This window comes from Coregonus clupeaformis, chromosome 27, assembly GCF_020615455.1.
Source record: "Coregonus clupeaformis isolate EN_2021a chromosome 27, ASM2061545v1, whole genome shotgun sequence".
Taxonomy (NCBI): Eukaryota; Metazoa; Chordata; class Actinopteri; order Salmoniformes; family Salmonidae; genus Coregonus; species Coregonus clupeaformis.
The window spans coordinates 46,261,723-46,284,839 of record NC_059218.1 but is presented as its reverse complement, the minus strand read 5'-3'; the positions used below and the strand labels follow the sequence as shown (position 1 = coordinate 46,284,839).

The 23,117-nt window shown below is 41.9% G+C and overlaps 1 protein-coding gene and 1 non-coding gene across 5 annotated transcripts in view; one reads left to right on the top strand and one right to left on the bottom strand.

Moving 5' to 3' along the window:
- The window catches only part of LOC121542015 (SUMO-specific isopeptidase USPL1), a 31,922-nt gene extending 9,824 nt beyond the window's left edge, over window positions 1-22,098 (bottom strand). The window contains exons 1-8 of one of the 4 annotated variants that reach the window (XM_045208245.1): window positions 21,952-22,098; window positions 21,211-21,286; window positions 20,704-20,885; window positions 19,679-19,801; window positions 17,163-18,891; window positions 14,243-14,353; window positions 6,249-6,384; window positions 2,402-2,527 (exon numbers count right to left, since the gene is read on the bottom strand). In XM_045208245.1, coding sequence (XP_045064180.1) covers window positions 2,402-2,527; window positions 6,249-6,384; window positions 14,243-14,353; window positions 17,163-18,891; window positions 19,679-19,801; window positions 20,704-20,844 — 2,366 coding nt within the window. In that variant the 5' untranslated portion in view covers window positions 20,845-20,885; window positions 21,211-21,286; window positions 21,952-22,098. Of the gene's footprint in view, window positions 1-2,401; window positions 2,528-6,248; window positions 6,385-14,242; window positions 14,354-17,162; window positions 18,892-19,678; window positions 20,886-21,210; window positions 21,287-21,951 lie in introns of those variants that run through there. The other 3 variants (XM_045208244.1, XM_045208246.1, XM_041851439.2) reach the window with 3 other exon arrangements.
- On the top strand, window positions 2,721-2,792 carry trnae-uuc. Its single transcript has one exon. It is a non-coding gene; the product is annotated as a tRNA-Glu (tRNA).
- Window positions 22,099-23,117: the final 1,019 nt, after the last annotated feature.

The following is a 23,117-nucleotide window of genomic DNA, read 5'->3' as shown; positions in this document are numbered from 1 at the left end:
CCTATAGGGGTATACCACTACACGCTCATTAATAGCCTATAGGCCTATACCACTACACGCTCATTAATAGCCTATAGGGGTATACCACTACACGCTCATTAATAGCCTATAGGCCTATACCACTACACGCTCATTAATAGCCTATAGGGGTATACCACTACACGCTCGCTAATAGCCTATAGGGGTATACCACTACACGCTCATTAATAGCCTATAGGCCTATACCACTACACGCTCATTAATAGCCTATAGGGGTATACCACTACACGCTCATTAATAGCCTATAGGCCTATACCACTACACGCTCATTAATAGCCTATAGGCCTATACCACTACACGCTCATTAATAGCCTATAGGGGTATACCACTACACGCTCATTAATAGCCTATAGGCCTATACCACTACACGCTCATTAATAGCCTATAGGCCTATACCACTACACGCTCATTAATAGCCTATAGGCCTATACCACTACACGCTCATTAACAGCCTAAATTATGACTATCCAATCTACTCATCACATTAGGAATAGTATGCTTACATTAGTCTGCAAATGTGATGATAGATGCATGCAATCCTTTGTTATAAAGGTGCATTTTTAGGGTGAAAAAATTGCTTCCCTAAAACGTGAAACTCACGCGACACATGCTAATAGCTAGACTTCAAGCTATCGAGCTAGCTAATTTTGGCTAACTTAGTGTTGTTGTTAACACCTGATTAGCATAACAGCTAAACTAAAGTCAAGATCGATCAGACTTGACTTACCAGTGATTAAATGATTGTAGCAGACCCTGTACTAACAGCTGTCTGGGTTCAGGTCTTGACGGGCAAACAGGTTTCTTCGCTTTTCTGACAGTTCTTGAGTCTTATCTCCTTGGTGTCACCAATGGTGTTTCATGATTGTGGGGAATCCGTAAACATTTTTTTTCATCCCCGTTGTCTTTCCTGCCTTGTTAGAGCAGCCAAATACTGCACAGAAAATGACTGTGGTGATGAATCAAACAGTTTCAGACACTGTTTTCATGCTCTTTGTGGTAGCAACTCAGCTGCTGTTGTCGGAAAGAATTACTGCGGGGGTCTTCCAACATCGCCGTCAGGAGGCATCATACGTCAACTGCAAGCCATCTATAACAACTACTTGGCTCCATCTCAATAGTCTACAATATCAACTACTTGGCTCCATCTCAATAGTCTACAATATCAACTACTTGGCTCCATCTCAATAGTCTACAATATCAACTACTTGGCTCCATCTCAATAGTCTACAATATCAACTACTTGGCTCCATCTCAATAGTCTACAATATCAACTACTTGGCTCCATCTCAGTAGTCTACAATATCAACTACTTGGCTCCATCTCAATAGTCTACAGTATCAACTACATGGCTCCATCTCAATAGTCTACAATATCAACTACACTGAACAAAAATAAAACTTAACATGTAAAGTGTTGGTCCCATGTTTCATGAGCTGAAATAAAAAAATCCATACGCACAAAAATCTTATTTCTCTCAAATGTTGTGCACAAATCTGTTTACATCCTTGTTAGTGAGCATTTCTCCTTTGCCAATATAATCCATCCACCTGCCAGGTGTGGCATATCAAAGAAGCGGATTAAACAGCATGATCATTACACAGATGCACCTTGTGCTGGGGACAATAAAAGGCCACTTTAAAATGTCCAGTTTTGTCATACAACACAATGCCACAGATGTCTCAAGTTGAGGGAGCGTGCAATTGGCATGCTGACTGCAGGAATGTCCAACTGAGCTGTTGCCAGATAATTTAATGTTCACTTCTCTACCATAAGCTGCCTCCAATGTCGTTTTAGAGAATTTGGCAGTATGTCCAACCGGCCTCACAAACGCAGACCACGTGTAAACAAACCAGCCCAGGACCTACACATCCGGCTTCTTCACCTGCGGGATCGTCTGAGGTGGGGGGCCTAATTAATTTATTTCAATTGACTGATTTCCTTATATGAACTGTAAAACTCAGTAAACTCTTTGAAATTGTTGTATTGGCTCCATCTCAATAGTCTACAATATCAACTACATGGCTCCATCTCAATTGTCTACAACAGGGCTCTCCAACCCTGTTCATGGAGAGCTACCGTCCTGTAGGTTTTCGCTCCAAACCCAGTTGTAACTAACATGATTCACCTTATCAACCAGCTAATTATTAGCACCAAGTGTGCTAGATTAGGGTTGGAGCGAAGACCTACAGGATGGTAGCTCTCCAGGAACTGAATTGGAAGTTTCCCATTGTTTTCTATGAGGACTTCTCAATTCATGAATAGAATTCCAATTTCATTCACTTCCTGAATTAAAAAACAGAACTGACCACAACCCTGGTTGAGATCCAACTCAAGTATGAAAGGTTAGAGGTCGCACCCTCACCTCTCCAGCACCAACATCCTGGTCTGCTTCCTCTTATTACACTTGCTGCAACGTGATTGGTGGGCCGCGTTGAGAGGGTGCCAATCAGAAACCACCTTGGTGAAAGTGGTGAGGGTCTTCTTACATCTGAAAGAAAAAAACATTTCATTGTAAATAAAGACACACACACACGCATACACCCTTTAGTCCAGTTGAGTCAGTCAGTTTTTCCCTTTATTTGTTTTATGCAAATTATTATCTGAAATGTCCTCCCTTTGTGTCAACATTACCTCGTTGTTGTTGCCATTCAAATGCCTAGTTAAACACAGAAAGACACAGCTTCCATATGGTCTAGCGGTTAGGATTCCTGGTTTTCACCCAGGCGGCCCGGGTTCGACTCCCGGTATGGGAATGAGTCTTTTTGTTAGTAGTTTTCATCTCACTTAAATTATTATTAGAAGCTATCTAGACCGATTCAATTTCAATTCACACAGGAATATAGGGGATGGAGGTTTCAACAAATAATATCTGCTTTTTTTTTATTTATTTAACCTTATTTTAACCAGGTAAGCCAGTTGAGAACAAGTTCTCATTTACAACTGCGACCTGGCCAAGATAAAGCAAAGCAGTGCGATAAAAACAACAACAGAGTTACATATGGGGTAAAACAAAACATAAAGTCAAAAATACAACAGAAAAAATATATAGATACAGTGTGTGCAAATGTAGTAAGTTATGGAGGTAGGGCAATAAATAGGCCATAGTGCAAAATAATTACCATTTAGTATTGACACTGGAGTGATAGACGTGCAGAAGATGATGTGCAAATAGAGATACTGGGGTGCAAATGAGCAAAATAAATAACAATATGGGGATGAGGTAGTTGGGTGGGCTAATTTCAGATGGGCTGTGTACAGGTGCAGTGATCGGTAAGCTGCTCTGACAACTGATGCTTAAAGTTAGTGAGGGAGATAAGGGTCTCCAGCTTCAGAGATTTTTGCAGTTCGTTCCAGTCATTGGCAGCAGAGAACTGGAAGGAATGGCGGCCAAAGGAGGTGTTGGCTTTGGGGATGACCAGTGAGATACACCTGCTGGAGCGCATGTACTTAGCCAAGTTCTTCAAAAGAAACCAACCGAAAACTACAGGAAGAATGAAATGAGTACATTTACATTTTAGTCATTTAGTAGACGCTCTTATCCAGAACAACTTACAGGCGCAATTAGGATTAAGTGTCTTGCTCAAGGGCACAGACAGATTTTTTAAACTTAGTCGGCTCAGGGATTCGAACCAGCAAACTTTCAGTTACTGGCCCAACGCTCTTAACCGCTAGGCTATCTGCCGCCCAGGTAAGTAGCGGATGGAGGTTTCAACAGACTAATCGTTACCCTTTTCACCGTCTGTATTGTAGCTACTGGGCCAAGTTCCTTGAAGATTCATAATTAGAACAATAGGTTCACAGTATTTTTTGCTCTTTGCACTGCTAAAATGTTGCCCAATACCTGCTTCACTGTCTATACTGGTAAACTTATACCGGGCCAAGTTTCTCAAAGAGCCATAATACGACCAATCACGAAACTAGGAGGAAGGAATTAGGTGAGTAAACGTTTGTTTTCATTCATGACTCATTTTCCTATTCTTTCCTCTTCCTCTGGGCACAAGACTGGGCACTCCTCCAGTAGTACAGAACAATCACCACATTGATATATTAATTTCACTTCTCTTTCCTTCTCTCCCTTTTTCTCTCATTCCCTCTCTTTTCTCTTATTCCCTCTCTTTTCTCTCATTCCCATGCCTATCCCAGCAGCACGTTGTGCCTCAGGATATGTCGGATGCTGTTACAAGCCAGGTCTACTGAAGGTAGAGAGAGCGAGAGAGGACAAGATGCTTATAAACCTGCTCTCTCACCTGATTGACCATTAGGTTAATATGACCTAGTCTACAGTATTGACCATTAGGTTAATATGACCTAGTCTACAGTATTGACCATTAGGTTAATATGACCTAGTCTACAGTATTGACCATTAGGTTAATATGACCTAGTCTACAGTATTGACCATTAGGTTAATATGAACTAGTCTACAGTATTGACCATTAGGTTAATATGACCTAGTCTACAGTATTGACCATTAGGTTAATATGACCTAGTCTACAGTATTGACCATTAGGTTAATATGACCTAGTCTACAGTATTGACCATTAGGTTAATATGACCTAGTCTACAGTATTGACCATTAGGTTAATATGACAGAGTATACAGCAGGACTGCCCAACCCAGTTCCTGGAGAGCTACCGTCCTGTAGGTTTTTACTCCAACCCTAATCTAGCACACCTGATTCTAATAATTAGCAGGTTGATAAGATGAATCAGGTTAGTAACATCTGGGGTTGGAGCGAAAACCTACAGGAGGGTAGCTCTCCAGGAACAGGGTTGGAGTTAAAACCTACAGGAGGATAGCTCTCCAGGAACAGGGTTGGAGTTAAAACCTACAGGAGGGTAGCTCTCCAGGAACAGGGTTGGAGTTAAAACCTACAGGAGGGTAGCTCTCCAGGAACAGGGTTGGAGTTAAAACCTACAGGAGGATAGCTCTCCAGGAACAGGGTTGGAGCGAACACCTACAGGAGGGTAGCTCTCCAGGAACAGGGTTGGAGTTAAAACCTACAGGAGGGTAGCTCTCCAGGAACAGGGTTGGAGTTAAAACCTACAGGAGGGTAGCTCTCCAGGAACAGGGTTGGAGCGAACACCTACAGGAGGGTAGCTCTCCAGGAACAGGGTTGGAGTTAAAACCTACAGGAGGGTAGCTCTCCAGGAACAGGGTTGGAGCGAACACCTACAGGAGGGTAGCTCTCCAGGAACAGGGTTGGAGTTAAAACCTACAGGAGGGTAGCTCTCCAGGAACAGGGTTGGAGTTAAAACCTACAGGAGGGTAGATCTCCAGGAACAGGGTTGGAGCGAACACCTACAGGAGGGTAGCTCTCCAGGAACAGGGTTGGAGCGAACACCTACAGGAGGGTAGCTCTCCAGGAACAGGGTTGGAGTTAAAACCTACAGGAGGGTAGCTCTCCAGGAACAGGGTTGGAGTTAAAACCTACAGGAGGGTAGCTCTCCAGGAACAGGGTTGGAGCGAACACCTACAGGAGGGTAGCTCTCCAGGAACAGGGTTGGAGCGAACACCTACAGGAGGGTCGCTCTCCAGGAACAGGGTTGGAGCGAACACCTACAGGAGGGTAGCTCTCCAGGAACAGGGTTGGAGTTAAAACCTACAGGAGGGTAGCTCTCCAGGAACAGGGTTGGAGTTAAAACCTACAGGAGGGTAGCTCTCCAGGAACAGGGTTGGAGCGAACACCTACAGGAGGGTAGCTCTCCAGGAACAGGGTTGGAGCGAACACCTACAGGAGGGTAGCTCTCCAGGAACAGGGTTGGAGTTAAAACCTACAGGAGGGTAGCTCTCCAGGAACAGGGTTGGAGCGAACACCTACAGGAGGGTAGCTCTCCAGGAACAGGGTTGGGCAACCCTGGTCTACAGTATTGCAGTAGGACTACCAGAGGCTTCTTATGAAAACTAAAGAACGTTGGAAACAGTCAAACACAGAACTTCTAAGATAACGACTAATAATGATATTGATCACTAAATCACTGATAGACAGATGAAGATTCTCTATGAGAGATGGAGATTCTCCATTGAAAGTGCTTCTTAGTCCAAGACTAGGTTATATCTATGTCCAGAAACCTGACCCTAAAAGTTAAAAGGTGGCTCTTACTTGGTGGCTTGTTGACAAGTTGTTGAGATACACTCAACCTGCCACTTATAGACCTTTATGATATATCCCTGATAGATACATTAAAATAGTGTAAAACAGAGATAGTTACTTGGTGTTGGTGGCGTGCTGGCAGGTTGTTGAGATACACTCAAACTGCCACTCATATGCTTGCTGGAAAAGAGGCTCGGCCCATGAGTCAGCCCTGAGGAGGAGAGGCAGGGCAAACACCGGCGTCTCATTCTGACCTGCAGGAGAGGAGACAACACAGCAGGGGTCAGGGTGAGGTCAGTGCTCAAAAAATCAGGGTCAGCTCACTAAAAGTCAAATCAGGTCAATTTGGAATCAATGGTTGAATGTTTGTGTTAGTTCTGAATTTAAGAGACGGTTGAGATGCTGGAATATTTAATATTTGTGTATGTATATATATATATATATATATATATATATATATATATATATATATATATATATACATACACACACATACATATACACACATACACACACATACACATACACATACACACACAAATATATATACATATATATATATATATATATATATACAGTGGGGAAAACAATTATTTAGTCAGCCACCAATTGTGCAAATTCTCCCACTTAAAAATATGAGAGGCCTGTAATTTTCATCATAGGTACACGTCAACTATGACAGACAAAATGAGAAAATAAAATCCAGAAAATCACATTGTAGGATTTGTAATGAATTTATTTGCAAATTATGGTGGAAAATAAGTATTTGGTCAATAACAAAAGTTTCTCAATACTTTGTTATATACCCTTTGTTGGCAATGACACAGGTCAAACGTTTTCTGTAAGTCTTCACAAGGTTTTCACACACTGTTGCTGGTATTTTGGCCCATTCCTCCATGCAGATCTCCTCTAGAGCAGTGATGTTTTGGGGCTGTCGCTGGGCAACACAGACTTTCAATTCCCTCCAAAGATTTTCTATGGGGTTGAGATCTGGAGACTGGCTAGGCCACTCCAGGACCTTGAAATGCTTCTTACGAAGCCACTCCTTCGTTGCCCGGGCGGTGTGTTTGGGATCATTGTCATGCTGAAAGACCCAGCCACGTTTCATCTTCAATGCCCTTGCTGATGGAAGGAGGTTTTCACTCAAAATCTCACGATACATTCTTTCCTTTACACGGAGCAGTCGTCCTGGTCCCTTTGCAGAAAAACAGCCCCAAAGCACGATGTTTCCACCCCCATGATTCACAGTAGGTATGGTGTTCTTTGGATGCAACTCAGCATTCTTTGTCCTCCAAACACGACGAGTTGAGTTTTTACCAAAAGTTATATTTTGGTTTCATCTGACCATTATGACATTCTCCCAATCCTCTTCTGGATCATCCAAATGCACTCTAGCAAACTTCAGACGGGCCTGGACATGTACTGGCTTAAGCAGGGGGACACGTCTGGCACTGCAGGATTTGAGTCCCTGGCAGCGTAGTGTGTTACTGATGGTAGGCTTTGTTACTTTGGTCACAGCTCTCTGCAGGTCATTCACTAGGTCCCCCCCGTGTGGTTCTGGGATTTTTGCTCACCGTTCTTGTGATCATTTTGACCCCACAGGGTGAGATCTTGCGTGGAGCCCCAGATAGAGGGAGATTATCAGTGGTCTTGTATGTCTTCCATTTCCTAATAATTGCTCCCACAGTTGATTTCTTCAAACCAAGCTGCTTACCTATTGCAGATTCAGTCTTCCCAGCCTGGTGAGGGTCTACAATTTTGTTTCTGGTGTCCTATGGCAGCTCATTGGTCTTGGCTATAGTGGAGTATGGAGTGTGACTGTTTGAGGTTGTGGACAGGGTTTTTTAAACTGAAAAAAAAGCTACAGGTGCCATTAATACAGGTAACGAGTAGAGGACAGAGGAGCCTCTTAAAGAATAAGTTACAGGTCTGTGAGAGCCAGAAATCTTGCTTGTTTGTAGGTGACCAAATACTTATTTTCCACCATAATTTGCAAATAAATTCATTAAAAATCCTACAATGTGATTTTCTGGATTTTATTTTCCTTAATTTGTCTGTCATAGTTGACGTGTACCTATGATGAAAATTACAGGCCTCTCATCTTTTTAAGTGGGAGAACTTGCACAATTGGTGGCTGACTAAATACTTTTTTTCCCCACTGTACATACACGCATATACATACATATATATACACATACATACATACATACATACATACATACATACATATCCTTTAAAAATACACTGCTCAACAAAATAAAGGGAACACTTAAACAACATATCCTAGATCTGAATGAATGAAATAATCTTAAATACTTTTTTCTTTACATAGTTGAATGTGCTGACAACACAATCACACAAAAATGATAATTGGAAATCAAATGTATCAACCCATGGAGGTCTGGATTTGGAGTCACCCTCAAAATTAAAGTGGAAAACCACACTACAGGCTGAACCAACTTTGATGTAATGTCCTTAAAACAAGTCAAAATGATGCTCAGTAGTGTGTGTGGCCTCCACGTGCCTGTATGACCTCCCTACAACGCCTGGGCATGCTCCTGATGAGGTGGCGGATGGTCTCCTTAGGGATCTCCTCCCAGACCTGGACTAAAGCATCCGCCAACTCCTGGACAGTCTGTGGTGCAATGTGGCGTTGATGGATGGAGCGAGACATGATGTCCCAGATGTGCTCAATTGGATTCAGGTCTGGGGAATGGGCGAGCCAGTCCATAGCATCAATGCCTTCCTCTTGCAGGAACTGCTGACACACTCCAGCCACATGAGGTCTAGAATTGTCTTGCATTAGGAGGAACCCAGGGCCAACCGCACCAGCATATGGTCTCACAAGGGGTCTGAGGATCTCATCTCGGTACCTAATGGCAGTCAGGCTACCTCTGGCAAGCACATGCGGCCCCCCAAAGAAATGCCACCCCACACCATGACTGACCCACCGCCAAACCGGTCATGCTGGAGGATGTTGCAGGCAGCAGAACGTTCTCCACGGCGTCTCCAGACTGTCACGTCTGTCACGCGCTCAGTGTGAACCTGCTTTCATCTGTGAAGAGCACAGGGCGCCAGTGGCGAATTTGCCAATCTTGGTGTTCTCTGGCAAATGCCAAACGTCCTGCACGGTGTTGGGCTGTAAGCACAACCCCCACCTGTGGACGTCGGGCCCTCATACCACCCTCATGGAGTCTGTTTCTGACCGTTTGAGCAGACACATGCACATTTGTGGCCTGCTGGAGGTCATTTTGCAGGGCTCTGGCAGTGCTCCTCCTGCTCCTCCTTGCACAAAGGCGGAGGTAGCGGTCCTGCTGCTGGGTTGTTGCCCTCCTACGGCCTCCTCCACGTCTCCTGATGTACTGGCCTGTCTCCTGGTAGCGCCTCCATGCTCTGGACACTATGCTGACAGACACAGCATACCTTCTTGCCACAGCTCGCATTGATGTGCCATCCTGGATGAGCTGCACTACCTGAGCCACTTGTGTGGGTTGTAGACTCCGTCTCATGCTACCACTAGAGCGAAAGCACCGCCAGCATTCAAAAGTGACCAAAACATCAACCAGGAAGCATAGGAACTGAGAAGTGTTCTGTGGTCACCACCTGAAGAACCACTTCTTTATTGGGGGTGTCTTGCTAATTGCCTATAATTTCCACCTGTTGTCTATTCCATTTGCACAACAGCATGTGACATTTATTGTCAATCAGTGTTGCTTCCTAAGTGGACAGTTTGATTTCACAGAAGTGTGATTGACTTGGAGTTACATTGTGTTGTTTAAGTGTTCCCTTTATTTTTTTGAGCAGTGTATATATATTTCCCTTTATTACTTTCCAACCCCACCATCCCTTCCCTAATTGGAGTAAACAACAATGCTTAGGCCTCTACTTCATGCTTATACATACTATATACATTTTATGGACACAGTCAATCATTATATTTTGTTTGTTTTTTCTCCTGAACTTCCTCCGATCATTTTCATGATGTCTATCTGGTATGCTTCTATATGCCATATCTTTCTAACAGTGCTCTTTCACAAAAGCTCACAATATATAACCTATATATTTATTACGGACACAGCATGTCTTACACTAGTTATCTTGTTGTTATTAGTTATTAGTCCCATCCTTCAGCTCCATTCAAGACCTCCCATCTATCTCTGAACACCATCCATATTGGATTTCTATTTGCCATATATTTGTTAACTGTACTGTGATGTTTTACAAAAGTTCTGAACCTTTCTATTCTCATTGTTTCTACAGTTTGTGAATTGAAAATAAACATTTTTGCTAAAAGTATTATTATATTATTGATCGATTGACTATGACTTTTCAGATCACCCAGTAGTGCTATCTGCAGGTTCAGCTCCATGCAAATATTGCAATCCTTCAGCCATTCCTGGACCTGTGTCCAGAAACAAGCTACAAATGGACAGTACCAAAACAAATGATCTAATGATTCTGTCTCTTCACAGCCAAATCTGCAGAGCTGGGAAGATTGTATCCCCCATACAAATAACATTCTATTGGTAGCAAGAATTTGATATAAGAATTTAAATAGAAAATGTCTAAGTTATGAATCCGGCGTTGTTTTGCGTATCAGTTCATAAACACTATGCCATGGAATCGGTACGTCAAAAATCTCTTCCCAACTATTTTGCAATCTATATGGGACGGCTGTCAATCGTTTGGTCCTTAAATGAAACTGGAAAACTTTTTTATCACAATTTTCTTTCCCCAATTATGTTATTTAATGCAAGGGCGACAGACAAGTTCCTTACTTTTTCCTCCTTCCACTTTTCTCTTCCATTTTTGCGGTAATGGTGCAATTATTTGGTTGTAATTTTGGGTAGAGCAGACATTTCCATATGTTTTTGTTAGCTGCACGTGCGACATAACTCCACCATTCCTACCGATAATATCATTTACGAAGATTACCCTTTTAAAAAAAAATCTCAAAAAAATAACTTTTTTTTTTATCAATTAGTATATTTGAGTTTAACCACAATATTTGTTCTGTCATTTCTGGAGGATTAAATTGAAATTGCAACCAACTTTCTATGACTTGTTTTAGAAATAGTGATATTTGGGAGATGATTTCCTTTTCAAATACCTGAAAGTGAGGGGTTGTAATCTGAATAAAAGGAAAAGGTCCCTTCTTGAACATTGGGTGAGACAATCTTACTAGTTTGCTAGAGAACCAGTTCGGATTTAAGTATACTTTTTGTATGACTGAAGCTTTTAGTGATAGGTCTAATGCTTTAATATTTAATAATTTCTGTCCTCCTAATTCATATTCATTATATAAATAGGCCCGTTTAATTTTGTCTGGCTTGCCGTTCCAAATAAGATTGAATATTTTTTTCTCATATAATTTAATAATGTTCGCTAGGCGTAGGCAAGACCATAAGCAAATAGGTAAACTGGGATAATACTAAATTAACTAAAGTTAATCAGGGTGATTTTTCCACAAATTGACAGGCATATTATTTTTTTTGGGAGTGAGATCATTTATTTCATTTGGGATATGTATTCCGAGTATATCCACATCACCATCAGACCATTTTATTGGTAAACTACATGGTAATGTAAAAATTGTATGTTTTAGTGATCCAATACGTAATATAGTACATTTGTCATAATTTGGTTGTAATCCAGAGAGGTTAGAAAATGTATCTAGATCCTCTATGAGGCTGTGGAGTGATTCTAGTTGTGGATTTAAAAGAAAACATGAATCACCAGCGTACAATGACACCTTTGTTTTTAAGCCCTGGATTTCTAATCCCCTTATATTATTGTTGGATCTGATTTTAATAGCTAACATCTCGATGGCCACAATAAATAGATATGCCGATAGTGGACAACCTTGTTTCACTCCTCTTGACAGTTTAAAACTTTCTGAGAAATAGCCATTATTTACTATTTTACACCTAGGATTACTATACATGATTTTGACCCATTTTATAAGAGATACTCCAAAATTGAAATGCTCCAGGCATTTATCAAGTCGTACTTTATCAAATGCCTTTTCGAAGTCTGCTATGAATAGTAGGCCTGGTTTCCCAGATTTTTCATAGTGTTCTATTGTTTCCAGTACTTGCCTTATATTATCTCCAATGTATCTTCCATGTAAAAAACCTGTCTGATTAGAATGAATAATATCCGACAATACCTTTTTAATTCTATGCGCTATACATTTTGCTAGAATCTTTGCATCACAACACTGAAGTGTAAGGGGCCGCCAATTTTTTAAATGGACTGGATCTTTATATTTTCCACTTGTATCCTGTTTCAGTAATAATGAAATCAGACCTTCTTCTTGAGTGTCTGATAATCTACCATTTACATAGGAGTGGTTAAAACATGCTAATAACGGTCCTCTGAGTATATCAAAAATTTTTTGGTATACCTCGACTGGTATGCCATCCAACCCTGGAGTTTTCCCAGACTTAAAGTCTTTAATTGCTTCCAGAAGTTCCTCCTCTGTAATTTCACCTTTACATGAGTCTTTCTGTACGGCTGTTAATTTTACATTATCAATAGAAAATAAATCTCTACAATTTGCTTCAGTTAGAGGAGATGGAGGCGACTGAAACGAAAACATATACTTAAAATACTTTGTTTCCTCCTTCAAAATATAATTTGGTGAATCATGGGTGACTCAGTCATTTGAAACCAGTTTCAATAAATTATTTATAGTTCTTGACACAAACCGGTGCGCCTGGCACCTACTACCATACCCCGTTCAAAGGCACTTAAATATTTTGTCTTGCCCATTCACCCTCTGAATGGCACACATACACAATCCATGTCTCAAGGTTTAAAAATCCTTCTTTAACCGGTCTCCTCACCTTCATCTACACTGATTGAAGTGGATTTAACAGGTGACATCAATAAGGGATCATAGACTGACCAGGTGAAAGCTATGTCATGGAAAGAGCAGGTGTTCTTAACATTTTGTACACTCAGTGTATATTATTATATATTACTTTATTATACAGTGCCTTCAGAAAGTAGTCACACCCCTAGACTTTTCCCACATTTTGTTGTGTTACAGCCTGAATTTAAAATGGATTCAATTGAGATTTTTGGTCACTGGCCTACACACAATACGCCCAATATTAGGTTATTCAAAGTTCTTACAAATTAATTAAAAGCTGAAATGTCAACAAGTCAATTAGTATTCAACCACAATAACGTTCAAATCTGCATCTGCTAAATGACTAAAATGTAAATGTAAAGCGTATTCCAAAACATGCATCCTGTTTGCAACAAGGAACTAAAGCAATAGTGCAAATAATGTGGCAAAGCAAGTAACTTTTTTTTTTTTCAAGCATAGTGGTGGCTGCATCATGTTATGGGTATGCTTGTAACCATTAAGGACTGGGATGTTTTTCAGGATAAAAAAGAAACGGAATGGAGCTAAGCACAGGCATAATCATAGAGGAAAACCTAGTTCAGTCTCCTTTCCACCAGACACTGGGAGACAAATTCACCTTTCAGCAGGACAATAACCTAAAACACAAGGCCAAATCTACGCTAGAGTTGCTTACCAAAAAGACAGTGAATGTTCCTGAGTGGCCGAGTTTCAGTTTTGACTTAAATCGCCTTGAAAATCTATGGCAAGAACTGAAAATGGTTGTCGAACAATGATCAACAACCTATTTGACAGAACTCGAATAATTTTTAAAAGAATAAAATGGGCAAATGTTGCACAATCCAGGTTTGGAAAGCTCTTAAGAGACTTACCCAGAAAGACTTACAGCTGTAATCACTGCCACAGATGCTTCTATATAGTATTAACTCAGGGGGTGTGAATACTTATGTCAATGAAATATTTCTGTATTTAATTTAATACATTTGCACACAAAAAAAATTTGAATTCAGGCTGTAACAATTTTTTTGGGAGTAAGTCAAGGGGTATGAATACTTTCTGAAGGCACTGTATATTACTTTAGACTAAGTAGATAAGATAAGGTCACGTGAACAAATAGCCCAAATTGCACGAGTCATTTTGCAGATGCTCTTATCCGGAGCTTTCACACGTTTGATGACCTATGAACTGCAGAGAGCCATCACCCAACGCACTCTATGATTTCCCAGACAGGTTCTTACCCAGTTTGCATTTCAGTAGAGGCTCCAGCAGTTTAAAGATGGACATCCTGACGGTCTGCATCTCCGTCTGGACCCTCTGTAACACCGCAGAGGGCACTCTGACTACACCGTCTGGAGAGAGATGAGAGGGAGAGAAACACACAGGTGTAAACATGGCATTCTGGCAGCACAAAAACACATGGTTTTTTTACTTCTTTGGAAAGTGAAAGGCAGTCCAAAGTCAAATTGAGTTCTGTATTTAGGATTGGGAAATAGATCAAAACACAAGAAACTCTGCTGAAGGCAGCTTGGTTAAACCCCCCCTAGAGTCGATGTCCACACCCCCGTGGAAATCTAATTAGCATTTTTTTTATCCCATACAAATCCATCAGTTTAAGCTAGAGATATATTTTGTTGTTGCATTGGATGAGTCTCAATCCACCGCATCCGCCGATGTCGCACTTCCGTATCTGTGAAAATAGGTGACAGAGCTAGAGTGGTGATTGGCAGACCATGAGACATCACGAAAATTGGTCTTCTCACAAAATGAGACTCAGGAAGACGATGTTCTCCATTTTGCTCTAGGACCTCCACAGGCGTCTTGGGACTCGTCTGAAATCGGTACAGTCAATCTGCCAACTTCTGTCTGTAGCAACAGCTTGGATTACACACTAATATGACCCATCTGTGGAAAGGTGAGACTCTCACGAACATGTACGTTGTTTTGCTCTAGGACACCCACAGGCCTCAGGAGACTTGTCTGAAGGTCCCCCGGTACCAGTTGAAAAAATGCATGGAAGTTTACACTACCAGTCAAAAGTTTGGACACACCTACTCATTCAAGGGTTTTTCTCTATTTTTACATTGTAGAATAATAGTGAAGACATCAAAACTATGAAATGGTGGTCCTCTGTAGCTCAGCTGGTAGAGCACGGCGCTTGTAACGCCAAGGTAGTGGGTTCGATCCCCGGGACCACCCATACACAAAAAATGTATGCACACATGACTGTAAGTCGCTTTGGATAAAAGCGTCTGCTAAATGGCATATTATATATTATTATTATTATATAAATAACACATATGGAATCATGTAGTAACCAAAAAAGTGTAAAATCAAAATATATGTTATATTTGAGATTCTTCAAATAGCCACCCTTTGCCTTGATGACAGCTTTGCACACTCTTGGCATTCTCTCAACCAGATTCATGAGGTAGTCACCTTGAATGCATTTCAATTAACAGGTGTGCCTTCTTAAAAGTCAATTTGTGGAATTCCTTTCCTTCTTAATGCGTTTGAGCCAATCAGTTGTGTTGTGACAAGGTAGGGGGGTTATACAGAAGATAGCCCTATTTGGTAAAAGACCAAGTCCATATTATGGCAAGAACAGCTCAAATAAGCAAAGAGAAACAACAGTCCATCATTACTTTAAGACATGAAGGTCAGTCAGTGCGGAACATTTCAATAACTTTTCTTCAAGTGCAGTCGCAAAAACCATCAACCAACTATGATGAAACTGGCTCTCATGAGGTCAACCACAGGAATGGAAGACCCAGAGTTACCTTGCTGCAGAGGATACGTTCATTAGAGTTACCAGCCTCAGAAATTGCAGCACAAATAAATGCTTCACAGAGTTCAAGTGACAGACACATCTCAACATCAACTGTTCAGAGGGGACTGTGTGAATCAGGCCTTCATGGTCGAATTGCTGCAAAGAAACCACTACTAAAGGACACCAATAAGAAGAAGACACCTGCTTGGGCCAAGAAACATGAGCAATGGACATTAGACCGGTATAATGTGTCCTTTAGTCTGGAGTCCAAATTGGAGATGATTGGTTCCAACCGCCGTGTCTTTGTGAGACGTGGTGTGTGTGAACGGATGATCTCAGCATGTGTATTTCCCACCGTGAAGCATGGAGGTGTTATGGTGTGGGGGTGCTTTGCTGATGACACTGTCTGTGATTTATTTAGAATTCAAGGCACACTTAACCAGCATGGCTACCACAGCATTCTGCAACGATACGCCATCACATCTGGTTTGGGCTTAGTGGGACTATCATTTGTTTTTCAACAGGACAATGACCCAAGACACCTCCAGGCTGGGTAAGGGCTATTTTACCAAGAAGGAAAGTGATGGAGTGCTGAATCAGATGACCTGGCCTCCACAATCCCCCGACCTCAACCCAATTGAGATGGTTTAGGATGAGTCGGACGGCAGAGTGAAGGAAAAGCAGCCAACAAGTGCTCAGCATATGTGGGAACTCCTTCAAGACTGTTGGAAAAGCATTCCAGGTAAAGCTGGTTGAGAGAATGCCAAGAGTGTGGAAAGCTGTCATCAAGGCAAAGGGTGGCTATTTGAAGAATCTCAAATATAACATATATTTTGATTTGTTTAACACTTTTTTGGTTACTACATGATTCCATATGTGTTATTTCATAGTTTTGATGTCTTCACTGTTATTCTACAATGTCGAAAATAGTAAAAATAAAGAAAAGCGCTGGAATGAGTATGTGTTTCCAAACTTTTGACTGGTACTGTATATGGTGACTGTTTAGTGCCTAAAATAAGGGGTTAAATACATGTTAAAAAATAAAAATAAATAAATCCTGATCTATATCTCTCAGATATAGGACAGACACTTCAGAACAAACTTCCTTAGGATTTTTTTGGGGAATCTATTGTTTGTTCCATGTATTGAATCTTTTATTCAATGCGTTTGTTTTAGTCTAATAGCAGTAAAAAAAATGTATACTTCAAGGGGTCTTAGAATTCTAACTCAAATAGCTAAATGGTCCTTGGTATGACCTTCTTAAAACAATTCCATATAGCTTAGTAGAACACGGCTACATTCATTCCCATTCCAAATAGATATTCAGCTCTTAGCTGCCAATGTTCTACATCAATTCAAATAAACCTTACTAAATAGATAAGTCCACCCACCTGCGTCAGTGTGTTGGTAGGCTGTAATGAGACCACAGGCCCGGTCGTATCTCTCACACAGGTCCCAGACAGGTTGACCTACAGTGGGCCTCTTGGTGGGTCGTCTGTCCCTCAGGGTGTGACAGTGGACCAGCGCTACCAGCAAGGTGTCCAGCCAACACAGACTGTTCTCATTCCTCCAGAACAGGTGAGGCCCGGGAACCGGGACCAACTCCCCAGTCAAGATAACTTCCGGGTCAAAGTGGGGACCCACTTCCTGCGTGTATTTAATAATAGGAGTCTTTCTCGGCCGGCCCATTTTCTTTTTCAGCGGTGGTGCCACGACTTCCACTTCCTCCGTGACGCTTCCTTCCTGTTCCGTTTCCATGGTTGCGTCAGTCATCTCGTCCTCGCTACTGATTAGTTGCCGGGCGTTCTGAGCTCTTCTTCTAGCTCTGATAGGACCAGCATCTTCATCATCATCATCCCCCACAACATGAACTTCAACAGGCACTTTGCTCTGACTGAGGTCCACACTACAGGGCCTACACATCACCTCTGGGGGGCACTCTTCCTCCTCTTCCTCGTCAAAGACAGGCAGATCCTCCTCTCCGTACTCATCATCCACCTGCTCCTCGTCTTTCTCTGAGGCAGGGACAGCCTCCAAGGCCACAAGTGTAACCACTTCTTCCTCCTCCTCCTCCTCCTCCTCCATTAAACACTCCTCTTCCTCACCTTTCTCTAAGACAGAGAGACCCTTGTTAATGCCAGGTGAAGCCTCCTCTAAGACGGTCAGAGCTTCCTGCAACACGAGGACAGCTTCCATGGCAGGTGTCCCCACCTTCTCGGGTGCAGACACACCATCCTCGGGTGCAGACACAGTCCTTTGTAAGGGAGGGTTAACCTTCTGATGTGCTGGTGTAGCTTCCCCTGGGGCAGTCAGAGCCTCTAAGAGAGAGACTGTGTCCTGTAAGGGAGGGTTAACCTTCTGATGTGCTGGTGTAACTTCCACTAAGGCAGCCTTGGCCAACGGTTTCTCTGGGGCAGACGTTGAGGCAGAAACGGCCACGTGTAAGGGAGGTGAAATCTTCTCATGGACAGAAATGGCTACCTGCGGGGCAGATAAAGTCTTCTCTAGGGCAAATACAGCCTCCTCTAAGGTAGAGATAATCTTAACCACCTTTGGTGCACCTTCAGTCTCTACGGTAGGCTCTACAACAGAAACGGCCACCTGTAAGACCGGTACAGTCTTCTCTTGGAGAGGCAAACCCTTGTCTAAGGTAGGTGTACCCTCCTCTGGGAGAAAGACACCATCTTCTTCCTCTTCTAGGACTTCCTGGTTCATTTCTTCTGGCATCGACCAACCAGAATCCTTGTGGTATCCGTTGGCCCCTCCCCTCTCAGTCTCAGGAAGTGGGTGTTTGAGGGTTTTATCCACCACATCCATGTCGGTGTGTTCTGACTGGCTGATTCTTTCCTTCTGTACTGCACGCTTCTTCCCATTAAAGCACTCTTCTCCCCCATTGAGTTTGTTGGCGATGCTGCTGACTGATAGAGCTCCACTCTGTGATACGGCCTCCTCTGCCACTTCTGAATCCACCGATCGTGCACGTTTGGGGGAAGGTACAGGGTCTCCGTTCTCCAACCCGCAGGGGCTCTTCCTCTTGTTCCCCGTCTGAGTTTGGAGTAGAGGGGGTACGAGGCTGTCCAGGACATCCTCCAAAGGCCTGGAGACCAGGGGAAACAGGCACTGTAGGGTAGAGGGGGAGAGGTTACTCTGATGCATTTGTTTATTTAAAACAGGCAAGTCAATTCTTAATTAAAAAGGATGGCCTGGCAAGAGGCGTGGTTGAATTAAGAAATAATTATGGGCAACTGTCTGGGAAGTTCAAACTTCACATTGACTTCATATTGTTTCTTGACCCTACTACTTGTATTCACTCTTGCATTGAATGACAACACTACAGGACAACACTCACACTATAAAGTAGCAGAGTGAAAGGATACTTTAGCACAGTTTCTGACTGCATTTACTACCGACAGTAACACAGAATTCAGCCATAATACTGCCACTATGCCGGACAACAAAGCAAACCCAGACACAGGACACAGTTTCTTTAGGAAACTACTAAAACTAGTGTCTTGTTCAGAGGTTTCTTTAGGAAACTAAAACTAGTGTCTTGTTCAGAGGTTTATTTAGGAAACTACTAAAACTGGTGTCTTGTTCAGAGGTTAATTTAGGAAACTAAAACTAGTGTCTTGTTCAGAGGTTTATTTAGGAAACTACTAAAACTAGTGTCTTGTTCAGAGGTTTCTTTAGGAAACTACTAAAACTGGTGTCTTGTTCAGAGGTTTCTTTAGGAAACTACTACAACTGGTGTCTTGTTCAGACAGTTTAGGATTCACTCATTGATCCTGCTTTGTGAAATACCCCACTGTTTTTGTTGACGTTGTGCTGATTGTGTGCGCACATCTGTGTGTGTGTGTGTGTGTGTGTAAGTGAGTGAGCGCATGTGTGTGTTTTAACGATACCCTACCTGTGGGTCAGTGCAGAGAGTGATGAACTCCTGGAAGTTGATCCTGTAGGAGCGCAGGGCCTGAGTCTGTCCTTTAGCAGCACACCATGGACAGGTCTCCAACAAAGCTGAGCGCTCCTGGATCTGCAGGGACCAATCACAAAATATGTTAATACCCTGATAGATATCAGTAGGGGAGGGCAACCTGGTCAACCACATACAGTAATTACACAGAGTATTGTACAGTATCATTGAGTAAAGTTGAGTACAATAGAGTATCACCAGTATCGTGATACTCGTTAGTATCTTGGCAAGAAGACAAAACATGAAGCATATTTAACTTCTTTAGGAAGACAGCCCTAATGTTGTAAACAAACATTATGTTGTCATCCAGAGTCACATTTATTTATTTGTCAAGCTATAGCACACAATATTTTACATACAGCAGGTTTTTAAAGGCCCAAAGAGTATAGTCTGCTTCGTGTTTTCATTTAATGCATGGGAAAATATATCCCGATACTTGCATCGTCAAAATATAATTTAGTGCCATCACAGAGTATCGTACACGGTATCATTTAGAATCAGAGAGTATCTCAATGTCAGAATGAAAAATGTATGCACTCACTAACTGTAAGTCGCTCTGGATAAGAGCGTCTGCTAAATGACTAAAATGTAAAATATAGTACACTGGAGTATCAGATTAGAGTACACAGTATCATTGATTTTTTTAGTGTATCTCAAGATATCGTTTAGTACAGTGGAGTATCAATCCAGTCGATATGAGAATAATTTTTAAGTTGAGCATTGTACCAGGCAGCATGTCAATCAATCTAACCCTCAAAAACACCCACACACAACAGATCAAAACCTTTCGCCTTTTGAAACCAAAGTTTCAGTTTCTTTGTTTTGTTGAGTTTGTCTTTTTTTAACTTTGATTTTGGATACAAGAGGATTCTGCCTGCCCAATCAGACAGCATCTCTCTGACCCAAAATAGCTTTGCACAAGTGACAGTAAGTGAGAGGAAGACAATACGAGTTCAACTGACTTTTTCCCAATACCCCGCTAGCGGGCCAAGGGCCCCCAAACCAGTGCCTTCGCCACTCATCACAGGCAAATCACTGCTGTTCCTTGTTGTTGTTGTGTCCTGTGTTGTCAGTGTCCGGCGCCATTCACTACACATTACCATATCACTGTGAACACCCAGTCTCACCACCTCAGCATGGTAGGCTATGAGGGAGGGAAGGGGACAACAAAAACAAAGCAGAATATGTTAGGTACAGTGAGTAGTGTATATCTAAAGAAGAAGAAGAAGACAGTCAGAGAATGAACCCATATCAGCCAATGGAACGCCAGCCTACTGACAAGACACCTGCGATTGACTACCCTGCGATTGACTACCATATTTATTCAGATGTGCACACTATTGACTACACAGCCCTATTCTAGCCAGCAGAACTGAATATTAATATAGCTAAGCATTCTCTTTCAGGGGTAGAATACATGGTTACATGATTAAATATATAAAATACATACTTATAAATTAAGTATTTACCTAGTTCAACCAGTATCTGTGCGTTAGGGACCTCTAAAGCCCAGAATGCTCCGATTCAAACTCAAATTCACCAGCTCTGCAAGAGTTAAAATAGACGTTATAATAATGATAAGCCAATGAGAAGTTATTTTGGTTCTTAGAGTTTTATAGTTGTACTGTTGTTGTTGTTCATGCTTAATCGGGACCAATTGATTTACACAGATATTTTACGGACGATTGATAGTCACAGGATATACAAAATCAGTATTTGAGCTAATATCTTTATTGGACCTATTTATTTAGACCTTTTTTTGAAGGCCGTAACGGGAGTAAATCAAGATAGTTTCTCAGCGAAATTCAATTAACGTATTGTGACATTATAACGCTCGCAGAGCTGGTGAATGAGAACTTCCTAGGCGTTAGTTAACTTTAATCAAAGATAACAATTGTCACGCAGACAGACGCCACATTGGCAAAGTACACGCAGCAAAACGTTGGCATTACGTTTGGATATCTAACGTTTGCTAATGGCTAAACGTTACCTACACCCATAATCATGTCCGAAACATAGTTGATATGACCATGCAGGGAATAGGATTTAATGTTGCTGTGATAGCTAGCTACCTTGTGAAACTAACACAGAAAAATAGTAACGTTAGCTATAACGTGGTGGTTAATGCTAGCTTGTTAGCAATGCCATGCTATTGAGCGAGTAGTTAGAGAAAACGCTAGACCTCAAACCTTGCTATTATTTTACCCTACCTCGGTAAAGAGCTTATTCTATCAAATTTAGAGTTGAATATGATCACAATAATCCATCTGAAGTTAATTCATTCATCAACTCCGGTCGGCGGTGTGTTTCCATGTGCACCGCTCTTTCGGGGTCGAAACGTTGTGTTTCCGGTTGGGGGCTAGTTGCGGTTTCCACTAGATAGCTCCGACACAAAGTCAAAATTGGTTTTATCGTAAGAATTCATGAAAACTAAAATGAGCATTTAGGTCTTAATATTTTTTTGGTCTTTTTAGGCTTAAGGTTTGCAGTGGGTTTAGGGTTAGGTTGAAAATCAGATTTTAAGAAGATAAATTGTAGAAATGGGCGGGGTTTATGACTTTGTGTCTGTGGTAGCTAGTGACAATCGCTTTGCGCCGGTTACATAGTTAACTTTACCTTCCCTTCGAACGGAGAAAAAGGCATTGGTGTACCACCTCCCACAGGCCACACAATGTATAACACCTTATTGGCTAGACTGGTCATAGAGAATGATAGAGGCCTCTAATGGCCAAAAAGGCTTCATTTGCATTGGCGACGCCATTGAGGACATCCACCATTTTAATATAGTCAACTGGGTGGGACTTCCAACTTCATTGGCTGATCCATGTCCAACCGGGGCATCAGAAGGGATCAGCTAATCGTGAAAAATAAAATGGACTTCTTCAAAACGGAGATTGTCTCAATGGCGCTGCCCATGCTGTCACAGACTCTATAATTGCACAGACACAAAGATGAGTCCTCTATCTATCTCTATGAGACTGGTACATTTTGATTCAGATCAAGAAGAACATCAGATTCACATAGCTGCCTGCAACACACAGACATTGTGGAGTCGAGCTCTGGAAAATAGATGTTCAGCCAGCTAGCCGGTAATGTAGCCTAGAGTGACGCTGACTTGACTGGTGTGATGAGGACTTTGCATAAAATGATAATAACAATTATGAAGTCCAATCAATGTAATAGATTTGATGATAATATAAGATTATTTACATTTACATCATTTAGCAGACGCTCTTATCCAGAGCGACTTACAAATTGGTGCATTCAACTTATGATAGCCAGTGGGACAACCACTATTCCAGGTATTCCTTAAAGAGGTAGGGCTTCAAGTGTCTCCGGAAGGTGGTCAGTGACTCTGCTGTCCTGGCGTCGTGGG